This window comes from Sphaeramia orbicularis, chromosome 3 (assembly GCF_902148855.1).
Source record: "Sphaeramia orbicularis chromosome 3, fSphaOr1.1, whole genome shotgun sequence".
In the NCBI taxonomy this organism is placed as follows: domain Eukaryota; kingdom Metazoa; phylum Chordata; class Actinopteri; order Kurtiformes; family Apogonidae; genus Sphaeramia; species Sphaeramia orbicularis.
The window spans coordinates 40,654,465-40,666,595 of NC_043959.1; the positions used below are offsets into that span (position 1 = coordinate 40,654,465).

General features: G+C 38.3%; 1 protein-coding gene across 2 annotated transcripts in view; it reads right to left on the reverse strand.

The window, feature by feature from the left end:
• The window catches only part of tln2a (talin 2a), a 115,759-nt gene that overhangs the window by 41,893 nt on the left and 61,735 nt on the right, over positions 1-12,131 (reverse strand). For both annotated transcript variants that reach the window (XM_030161254.1, XM_030161263.1), the window contains exons 11-19: positions 11,198-11,353; positions 8,039-8,140; positions 6,669-6,745; positions 4,586-4,766; positions 4,245-4,358; positions 3,945-4,053; positions 3,147-3,355; positions 1,418-1,516; positions 462-629 (exon numbers count right to left, since the gene is read on the reverse strand). In XM_030161254.1, coding sequence (XP_030017114.1) covers positions 462-629; positions 1,418-1,516; positions 3,147-3,355; positions 3,945-4,053; positions 4,245-4,358; positions 4,586-4,766; positions 6,669-6,745; positions 8,039-8,140; positions 11,198-11,353 — 1,215 coding nt within the window. The remainder of the gene's footprint in view (positions 1-461; positions 630-1,417; positions 1,517-3,146; positions 3,356-3,944; positions 4,054-4,244; positions 4,359-4,585; positions 4,767-6,668; positions 6,746-8,038; positions 8,141-11,197; positions 11,354-12,131) is intronic.

Consider the following 12,131-nt stretch of genomic DNA (forward strand, 5'->3'; position numbering starts at 1 on the left):
TTGTTTAGCAGATGCAAGTAGGAGCCAGGAGAACAGTTAAACTAATTAGAGGCATGTGGGTTGCACACTTAAGGATGTGCAAATAAGATGATAGCACAGGGTATTAAACCAGGCCTTAGTGCATTCTGTTATGTTCATTGTGCAGCATTTGTAGCCACAAATAAATTGTAAGTTACTTTAATTTTGTAGGGGATAATTCTCCATCTACCAATTATCACTACAGAGTCGAGTAATGAGGAGCAGGAAAAAGGGAATTATTTTTATGCACTTAAACAGTTTCAATAAACAAAGTAAAATGTTTAAATTGGATCTAACTTCACGAGTAACAATGTATCACACTGCTTGTGGATCAGTAAAGAATGATAGACTGAGAAGCATTGTCAAAATCATTCATCTAATCTAAGGTATTTAAAGACAGGATTATTCATTTTATTTACATGGTGAAAATCATATTCCTGTACCTTTGCACATGCCACCAGCTGGGAAGTGGACAGGGCACACTGGGTGGCGGCTGCAATAACCCGGTTCTGAAGCACGGTGTCTTCTGCAACCTGAGCCACATTCTTGGCCTTCAGCACCAACATGGCTGCAGCATTGGCCACTGCTTTGGCCAGATTCATCAGGATGTCCTGCACAGAGGGTCGCAAAAGGGGAGCAAAACATGAGGAATTAAGAAACATCACACTGACGCCTTATTTTACAGTCATCAGGTAAAGCATAATAAACCTATTAGTTACAACTTAACAACAGAGGTGGCCTTGTAAAGAAATTATACAGTTTATAAGTTGGTTACTTATTGGGTGAAAACATCTTTATTCACTCATTCATTTTCTGAACCACTTAATCCTCAGGAGGGTTGCAGGAGGGGCCAGAGCCCATCAGCTACCAACCCCCTGGATGTGTGGGCAGTTCACTGCAGATGAACAGTCCACTTCCACATTCACACCTAGAAGTCATTGATACATATAAACATATAAAGAACAGTTTTTGTACATCATTTTAGGCTCACTATTTGGCAACTAAAAGGTCACTGTTGTACCATTTTTTCTGACATGTTATAATAGTTTATTATTGATTTATAAAATGCTATCAGCTTAACTGTAGATTATTAGTAATGCTTTATAAGGGAACTGTTCACCTGAAGTGGGACCAGTATAACTACTTAAGGATCTAATGAAAAGACAAAATCACATGACGAATAAATTGTGTTGAATCGTTGTAAACTCTAAACTGATGTGTTGATTATAACGACAATCCACATTTATGAGGATCACTGTAATTCCACTCAAAACTCAAAATGCTTCTCCTGTTTATAGTGTAATGTGTTTTATGGTTAGCTGAAAGGCACTTCCTGAGGACTGGGTTTTCTTTACTCTCAGCGTGTCGATGATGATAAATTGACAGGGTGCAGTGTTACCTGGAACCTCTCGTCTGTCTCGCTCTCTCCGATCTGGCGCAGGAGGTCTCCGCTGGCCTGGCCGATGCTGCCTGCTGCTGTCAGCACAGTCTGTCTGGGCTGCACAGACGCCAACACACATACACACACAAAAAAACACAGATACAGAGAAGTGTCAGCATGTTAAGCTGTATGTAGATGCCTGGTTTGAAACCATGTCAGCTTGAATCTTAAACATCTTGTTCTTCTTAACCTGTTCAGTTTTTACTCTAGATGCAGCATCTAAAACCACTTCTTGTGTAGTTCACATGACACTTATCAAAACATCATTTCAATATCCAAATGAATGGAGCTGCATATTTTTTATCAACATAAACTGCATCACATCATACCATATAAATGAAGCCATGTGGTGTCGGGAACATACTTGTTTGGTCCTGCACAGTGCAGCCAAAGATGAGTGTGATTTGTTTAAAGAAATAGAAACTAGCTTAACACTCCACAGTATTTCTTTTCCCCCATTTCAGAATGGTATTGATGGTTCCAGACCCATCTCCAGCTCTGGCAGAGCACTAATGAAGTGTGGAGGTCTGGTTATACAAGACTAATGAAAATAAAATGTAAACATTATCATTTCTCCAGACTGCAGTCACAGTATCTGTCTAAATGATCACAATTCATTTGCATAATGTTCAGCCCTTGTTTGCAAACAATTCCCAACCTGTGATTATGAAGCACATTACTGTGTTTAAGATTTTTTCAAAGGCCTCAAAAAGATGCATCTTTTTATCCATTTAGCCTGCAGGATGTACTTATCTTCCAAAAAACTTACATATGTAGAGCAAAACTGTACAAAGCTGAGGGCAATCGAACAAGATTAGAAGTCATGATGTTTACAGTCCATTAATTTCTTAATGATTGTCAAACCACAATGAAACTAAATACATGTCAACGAGACCATTTCAGTCTTAAAACATAAGCAGATTCTAAATGTATTAGCATTTTTCTGAATGATTCAGCAAGTGTTGTTTGATGTGCCTCTAAGCAGGTTTTATTTTTATTAATGTCTGTCAGTCAGCTCTGTCTCAGTCTGATACTGTTATTTATACCAACCGGCACAATTCAGTTAGCTCCAGCCAGTCAGCAGCAGAAAAGATAATGTAATTAGATGTAGTTTGGAGGACCAGGAGAGACCCTCCATTATTAACAGACGATATACTGTTTGAGAGCAGCGCTGCTCTGTAGCAAATTTAATTAACTTTTGAGGTGGTTGTTGTCATGACAGAACAAAATGTTGCGTAGACACACTAAGCCTGGCACCTCAAGTTACAAGTTACAGTGTAAAGTGTTGCATTGGCTATAATCCAGAATCAGGCTTCCACACTGTACTCTCCATTTTCAGACTCTCTAACCATGGGCGGGTCCTCCTCTATTTGGTTTAGGCTTCAAACAAAATTATTTTTTTGTCTTCACTTCATAATTCAGTTGTCACCCTAATATCTTTATCAAGTTGTTCATACTTCACATGACACGTTGCTAACCACTTGACCTAATAGGAGTAACCTGGAACCTTAAAGATGCTCAGACTCAGAAAACTGGAACAGAAATGGAACTAATGGGGAACTGGCCATTTGAGGTGTAAAACGGAAAAATTGACAATACTGTAAGAGTGAACAATAAAGATATAGCTGAGGGTCTTAATAGCGTATGTTTGGACATGAGGTCTGAGTTTCGTTGGTTTGTTCCTCACCTCTCCAGAGGCTGGCTCCACAGCCTTCAGCAGGTCAGACACTGCACCTGCAAGGGTCCTGGCAGCCTTCATCAGGTCATTTCCACCTCCCACCTCGTCCTCCATTAGCGCAGCCAACAACTTCACACCCTTTGACATTTCTGTCAGGTTGGAGGAGATGGTGGTGATGGCACAGCCCACTGCGGTGTAGTCGGTATCAGTTGGGTCGCCTGTTGAATATAGACAGAAAGGGCAAATCAAAAAGGGCTGACAGTGGAGCACAGACTGAGATATGCAACTAAAATCATGTGAAACTATACAGTAGATCTAATTTGGACAATACTTAAGCAAAGAGAAATAAGCAGCAGGGGAAACTTAACCAGTTGGTTGAATGGCACTAAGCCAGTAGATACCATCATCAGCCCATATTCACTAAACCACAGCAGAATATGAACACACTATTAGATTTTATGCAAGATCTACAACATTGTTAATGAACACCAGACAGATGGAAAAGGTCTGCTTTAAGCTCACTAATTGGCCAAATCATTTTAACTCTACAGTAGTAGAGCTCCACTAAAATTTACTTATAAAACTGTGGCCACAATTCTTAAGATTTTCATTGGATTTATTCAAGGGTTTCTTAAACCACACTAAATTAATATGAATACCAAAAACGTACATTTTAAGTAAAATAGTTTATTTAAAAGAAAAACAAAAACAAAGGGTTATTCAGTATTTCTATAAAAACTGTAGTCTGCATTAGAGGAAAAAGCTGCATATTATTACATTGTACTGAGTCATACTTAAGCCACGTACCAGCTGTGAGGTTGACAACTGAGGCTGTTCCTGCAGTGATGGCATCAACCTGAGAGTGGATCTCATGTTTTGACTCATCCATCTTGTTCTGTATCCACACCTTGGATGCCTACAAACACAGACAGTGGTAAATGACAATGCAAGCTGCAATATAGTTATCCACTGAAATTTGCATAAGCACTGATACATGCATGTAAATATGACAGATTAGGCCAAATAAAAAAGCCACATTGGCACAGTTAATGGGTATGTTGGGATATGTTTGTTGCAGTATGTCTATCAACATGCACTGCACAGTACCATGTCCTGTCCAAGTGGTGGCAGGTTGTCGACCTCCCCCAGGTCAATCTGGGCTTTTTGCACAGCTTGCATGCTAGTGTTGATGGTTCCCATCAGAGCTTGCTGTGCTGAACTCTACACATAAAAGAAAAGAAGCAGATTCAGTGTTTTAGAGGAAGCAGCCTGGAGTGATTTTTCAACAAAACCTAACTGAGCTTAAATTCTTGTCTCACTGTGAGGTTGTGGTCCACTGCTGCAGATGAACCATCTCTATATGTGGTAAATGCCTTAATAAGAATCTATTAATGAGCGTGAAATTAACAGACACCCAACTGAGAGCCTCTTCCCCTTATTGTTCTTACCAGAGGTGGCATGTGTCCACGGTGCATCTGACCCATTGTGATCTGCTGCTGAGCTGACGGCATGGTGCCCATGCTGAGTGACTCTGTGCCGATGGAGCCGGAGCGAATCACCCCTGGCAGCGCCACAGAGCCGTGCTCCACCCGGCCCACACGGTTAAACTGCTGCTGCAGAATGGTGGACCTGCAAGTACACACAGAAGAAGAATACACACGGACAATAAATACAGCAGCTTAAAGTGCTCATGCTGCTTGTCTCATACCACCATATTTTCCAAACTATATCCTGACTTTCATGTGAGAGCTGAGTGTGGAACACAGCATGAAACAGTTCACGCTGACACAGCACATCTGGTAAGCGCCATATTTTAACACTTCACATTCAAATTACACCAGTATTGAAGTTTCAAACACAAGCAGAGCTAATCTCATGTTACACATGGACGCTTGAGAGCAAATGGGCATTTTATCCTGTGTAGCAATAAAACCTCCAGTTAGGCCTGAGAGTCAGAGAGCTCAATTCTACATCTGCAGAGAAGGATCAATGAGGAAACTTCAAACCACAATTGTTAATTTAGTGCCTCTATCAACAAAAAGCTCAGAATGACTAATTTATCAGCTAAGTGGCAGTGAGCCAGGAACAGATCTGGTCTTCTCTGTAGTATATTCCGAGCTCAAAAATTAGGCATTTTCCACCAAAATACAATTTTCTTTTAGGCTGCCTGGACTGGATAGCATTTAGACCTGCACTATCAGTGGCATAAAATTACTAGGAAATTACCAGGCAACAGATGTTTCATAGTAGGTAAATATTTATTTGCTGTAACACTGCTTGAAATCGTTTTCCCACAACACACAAAACAAATGCACACTCCCGCAGATATTACAAACAGGAACACAATGGATATGTGCATAAAATACTGTAAATATGTCTGAGGCTGTTTCCTGCTGCTAGATGTGATACTGATTATCTGTTTGGAACTGATGCCTCTGACATTGAGCTTACCCACTGTGCTGGACAGAAAGACAATTCCACCGACCTGAGTTGTCCGATTATTAAAAATGATTGTGATTCTGATAAGCCAAGTGTTCCACTAATGGAGCAGATATGAAACAACAATACAGAGTTGGATGGAAACCACAGACCCACTGTGTAAAAGTATTAAAGCCAAGCTGAAACAGTGGCAAAAACACAAATATATAAACAAAGTTGGAAGAAAAAAGATCACTTCAATGGAGAACATGCTTGCGTCTGATTGCGTTTATGGGACAGCATTAATGGAGGACAGTCTGGATGTCTGCATTAGTGACACAAACACAAAGCAGAAAGACACTGCAGAGTCTTCCCTCTGTGTACTTCTGAAAGACAAAGCTTTGTTTTGTTTTTCCTCAGATAAGGCCTTCCCGACTTGGGCTCGCTATGCGTTTGCAGTATTAAAGACTTTTGCCTTTGGCCCTACCCACAAGCCCAGATAAAAGGGTGAAAAAAAAAATACAATAACAATGGCAGAGAATACACTCTGAGTTGAAAGCAGGAAAGCAATATCAATTGAAGCTAGACTGGAAAAAAGGCTTCAGTTACGCACCATGAGTCTACCGTGGATAAATGAGCTAATACACATCTAATCAGGAAATGTTCAGATAGAGCCTTCACTTGTCCATTGCAGCAAAATTTCCTCACATAATGATTATCTTTCTGGATAAAGTCCAGCTAAGGAAGTGCTCATGTGGTGAAATGAGCTCCTGTAAGATGGATGTGTGAGCCGTGGTTGAAGGCAACGCTGAGGAGGAAATTGAAAAAAGACCTCATCTGATACTATGTTTTGCTAGAATAACATGCAATAACATTAGTAACACACAAACCTGCACTGATCAAACGGGGAATGCTGTAAGGATTTATGTGTGAAACTACAAGTCTGTTTCCATGTCGCTGCTTTTCTAAAGCTTTCTGTGTTGCAACGCAGTTACACTTGTTGGTGCACAGTTTTTCTGTAGCGTCTGAAGAAAGATGTGACAACCGTGAAGAGTTCTGCTTGTGCTCTGGCTTTAAAAAAACAATACAAAACAACATGATTCATATACATACTTTTTAGGGGATACAGATTCCTCAAGCATGGTCGACTCCTCATCGCCTTCTAAACCAAAGCGGTCCTTGCTTTGCTTCTACAGAAGAGAAAAAAATAAATAAATCACAAATTACTATTAATTGTCTAGAGTAAGAATTTTAGGTTTGTTGTTAAAGATCACAATGGAGTGATTCACACAAAAGAAATCTTGTTTCATGATGATCTTATAAATAATTTGTCTGTTTATTTGATGCTACTAGAATAAACTATACATTATTTATATACATACAGTGATAAGGAAGAGCCCTTTATTATCAGTGGAACACAAAATATAAAACTGCGTTTTTCTCTGCCTTTAAGACTATGAAACAAAATTGCATCAGACAGATTTGACAGATGTGAACTACTGAAATTTATAGAGAATTTACTGATGATGACAGGTAACATTAAAAGGTAAGTGCCTCAAGAAGAAGAGGGTGCAACAAGATGATATAAAACATAAGCCGTCACATTTCAAAAGGTGGAAAGGTTACACTTGCTTTTACTGATAATAGGGAAGATAATTGTTAACCCTGTAAAGCTTCAACCATTAAATCACTGACAGAAAATTCCAGCTCTTTGAAACTGGTGCCTTTATCGGTCCTTCTGAACAACCAAAACCATTTTTTTCCCCAAATATCAATTTCCATGTAGGAGTTTCAATTTTGTATCATATTTGATATATCAGGTCTCAATGCTCAAATATTTTTTTATTTTTGAACAAACAAAAACATAATATAACACAAATATCTAACAAATTGGTAATTTCTTTTCAAAACTGGCAAAGTTCTGTCTCGTTCCTCATTAATGACAATCTTGCAGTGTCACTGGTAAGGCCTCTGGTGAACAAATTCCTCCCCCCTGGGGGATTCTCTGTGTATTATTACATGTATCTAATTATATACATAGGGTTTTTCAAGAAAAAAATATTACACTGATCATGTAGAGGGCTTCAAAACTCATGTATCAAATATGATACATTTGGGGTTATAGGGTTAACATATTTGTGTATTGCTAAAATATTGTAATATCTGCATAACTGAGACACACTAGGAATGAATTCTTCAAGCAAGAAATGAAAGAGTTTGATGAGAGTCAAATATTCATGGTTGAAGTTGTTTTTTTTTTTTTTTCCACTACATATCTGAAGAAACAGTAAGATGTTTGTTTTGTGCAGGAGCTTCTTGTACCTGAACCTGCCCTCGGGTTCTTCTTTATTTACCTGCACCTACATTACATAGCAGCTAGTGTATAGTATCTGACACATCAACAAGTAGAGCACATCTGATCTGCCTCAGAAGGATATTGATTCATTATGATTCATCTGCGTCTCCAGAGATAAGTGTCCCACCTTTTTGAGGATGATGTCGATGTAACCGGCAATGAGCTGGGAGATCTGTTCCCCTTCAGTGGTCTGCACAGAGTAGTAGCTCTCCTGGTACTCCCCAAAGTCCTGCACACAAACACAGGCGCACACACAAATCCCCTTCTTAAAGATGCTCCATACAGGCCTTTAAGGACAGTAACCACTGGTGCTTGTACTGTATACAAGCAGAGGATTTACCGTAAGGATTAATGTGAATCCACAGAGTTAGTTTAAAATGAAAATGGCACATGGTGTTGGGTGACATCAAACAGCTGCAACATGCAGAGAGTCTGATTAACTTGAATAGTATCTTAGGGGAGTCTGAAGTAAAACGCAGAGCTAAAAATATTAGGTTTATTAGCAATTTTCTGGTGCAAGAAATAAATCCTCCTAGGAAGGCTCTCCATATTCAACAAAACTATGATACAAGACAAGAGCAAAAGCTACATTTGCACTACATTTGCACACAAATAATTCAACAATAAGTCAACTTTATAATCAATTTATAATCTTTGCTGACCATAATTTGTCCAGAAAAAAAAATGCTAAGGATGCAGTAACGAGGGCAATAATCATCTCTTGTCATGCAGTGACTTTGTGTATTTCTTTTTTAAAATCTCACATAGGCTGCCTGTTTAAAATGTTGATTTTTTTATTCTTACGTTGATCATTTACATATATATTTTTATATATCTTACTGTGTGTTTGTTTTGCACTAAAAGGAGATTGCATTGCAATCTCATTTAATATACAATGACAATAAAGCTTTCTAATCTATTCTATTCTATACTAAGAAGAGTTAAAGTTGCAGTGTTTGATTGATTTTCATTTCATAATTCTTTCACCATATTGCAATTCAAATGGCCCGAGAGGTCATGAGACTTCCACATCTACTATTGCGCATGTACTGTGTTTTTTCAGGCTGTTTTCAGGCATCGCTAGCAGACAGATTTTGCTTTTAAACAGGTTCATGGTGAGATTCTGTAAAAAGCTTCCTGCTGGACTCCATGTTTCAGCACAAAGGATGAAGTGGATTCACTTTTTCATAACATCATGGATCAACATCACTTTATCTGTGTTTATATTTAGTCTTATTTGGACTCAGAGGCGAGAGCTGCAGAAGGTAGGCTTTCCAGAGTTCCCTCAGAACATAGATGATGGACTCAGCTGTATCAAAACCATAGTATTTTTTTGTATTCACATACTCCACAGCATGTAGCTCTGTTTCACTTAGGAAAATAATCTGTGAGAAAGTTGCGGCACTTGGGAATATACAGCCTTTCAACAAGTCTTTGAACACGTAAATCACAAATCAAACCCCTGAACCCATCGTCAATCTTTGTGTCGCAAAAGCACACTGCCTAAGCCCAGAAGCACTCTACAGAATTAACAGCAAGAAAAAGGGACTGTGTTAATTTAATAGAGACAGTGGTTGTACGAGATCTGCGAGATTAAATCTATGTTGCTCATCGACTGGACCTGCTGACACAAAGGAGGAATATCGACAGCGAAGACAAAAGGAGCCTGTTCAATAAGTGAAGTGCACGAGAGAATGAAAGGATGGACAGAAGGATGACGACAGTGATCGTCTGAGCCACTGCACGAAACAACTGCGGTTACTATGAGTGTTATTTACAACAACAGATATAGTGTGACATGTGGGCAGAGAGAGGACAGGAAAAAACACAGCGAATATGAGAAGCGCTGTTAAGAGGAGTTTGCTGTTTAACCCTTTAAAGACGGCCATTGTAACAGGCTGACTAGGTGTCTTCATGTTTTCTTTGCAATAAAAGTGTCAGAAAAAGAAAATGATAACTGTCAACTGGAAGGATCCAAAACCACTGACCATAACTCAGTGCGTACAGAGACTGAAAAGGGTTTACACAATGGAGCGAATGACTGCAAGTCTACAACTGAAAATGGACACTTTTGAACAAAGATGGAACTGTATTACTCGGTATTTAGATAACTGATGGAGGAATAGGGGTTTTTATAAGATTGTTGTGTCTCTCTGTGATTGATATTTAATTGCTGTAACTCCCCTAGGTACAAACAAATATTTATTTTCTATGTGATTCCCCTTTATGGTATTTCTTTTACATTCTATTTACTTGTGTTTTAATTCATAGGATCCTATGTCAGGGATTTCTTGTTTTGTGGAAAAATGAAAATATCTAAATAAAAAGTTAAAAAAAAAAAAAAAAAAAAAAAGTGTCAAAAAATGTCTTTTTTGCCAATTCGTTTACACCTTTGCTTTCAAGAAGAACTTAACTTAAAATATCTGACCATTAATTATTCATTCATTTTCTGAACCCGCTTTATCCTCACTAGGGTCACGAGGGTTGCTTGGAGCCTATCCCAGCTACATAGGGGTGAAGGCGTTTAATTAGGCCATTAATTATCATTATTATAAAAAATAAATGCTTAAAACAGTATCTTTAAGTAAAAAAAAAAAAAAAAACAGACTTAAAGTGTTAAGCATATTTATTATCAGAAAAAACTGTAAATGTCCATAACAAAACTTTTTGAGATTGCAGAAATAAACTTTCAACTATTTTACATCTGCTCAAACATGCTTTTTGGTCTTGAACATTCAGTATCCATATTATGACTTCATGTTTTTTGTTATTTCCAGGTGTTTTTTAGCCTGTGTGGAAGTCACTGAAAGAGTTCCTTCCTACTTATAATACATTGCTGCCATAAAGTGTTATATAGTGTCGGAAAGCTCAGGATCTCAGCTTTCCGATGCCATTTGAACTTTGTGGATAGCACAAACAGCTCAGGAGTTACATTAATTTGAATGCTGTAAAGTCTAAAATGCAGCACTGGAGAGATTGCAGCTGTTAAAGGGTTAACTTGTTAAAGCTCCAGTGCGTAAGATTTAAAGGGACTTAAAATGGAAAATAACAGTCATAATTATCCAACTGTTTATTCAGACCAAGAGTCCAACAGTAACTGTAGTGTGTATTATGCAGAATATACAGTCCATTAGACAGATTTGTTATGCTGGTCTCTATGAATAAAATGGACTCAACTATAATTGGTGGTTCTGTATTCAGCCACACGTTTCTGGTGTTTTTATTAAATCATTGTCATGGATGCAGTTTGTGGATTCTGCATAATAAAAAAGAGCATGTGTCTTACCAGTGTGAAGCTCTTGGGTGACGCTGCCCACCTCTTCACAGTTGTAAGAGGCCACTCCTGAACCACATCTTTGGTCTTCTCATCCACTCTCATCACAGACTCTTTGGTGATCCCCAGGAGCCGTGGCACCAGCTTGTTCTTACTCTTCATCTTTTCCTGCAAAAATACACAATGTTCAATGACAAGGTAATGCAAGAGAAGCTAAATCAACCACGGGAAATGAAACAACTTAACAAATAAAATGTCATTATTACAGATATTGTGCCATTAGGATCTACTTTTTCAGTTTTTGAGAAGGAAATGGTTTTGATTTTGGACCATGATCATCCTACTGGGCAAAACTTTCATTTGCACATTTGCAACATGAGCCACCAACACCACAAAAAACAGCAGCACTTGTAATTACATCACTATGCATTACTGTTAAAAAAAAACAAAAACAAAACATTGACTTTTAAATAAAGTAAAGGTGGTAAACTGGTTCGATTCCACAGACTGGCAGAAAAAGTTGTAGCCCTTGAGCAAGGCACTTAACCCCCCATTTGCTCCCCGGGTGTCTGACATGGCAAGTCTGCTGCTCCTAGTCTGCAGTGTGTAGTGTGTTCCTGCATGTTCTAGTGATGGGTTAAAAGCAGAAGATAAATTTCAGTATGTGGTGCGAATACTGTATACTGACGATAAAAGATCTTAATCTTAAAACAATTAACCCTCACTAAAATTGAATGAAAAGGAAACAAACAAAAAAAAAACTTTTCAGTGTCATTGCAATCCTCTTCTTCTCGCAGCTTTATACTATATTCATTGTATTAACAACATATTGTATGACGTACACTTTTATATAGTAATGTGTTGTATAAACTGTATTGTCTTGTTTGTTTAGTCTGTCTTTAAATGTTGAGGTCTACGGATGGAAAATAGCTTCAGGCTAAATCAG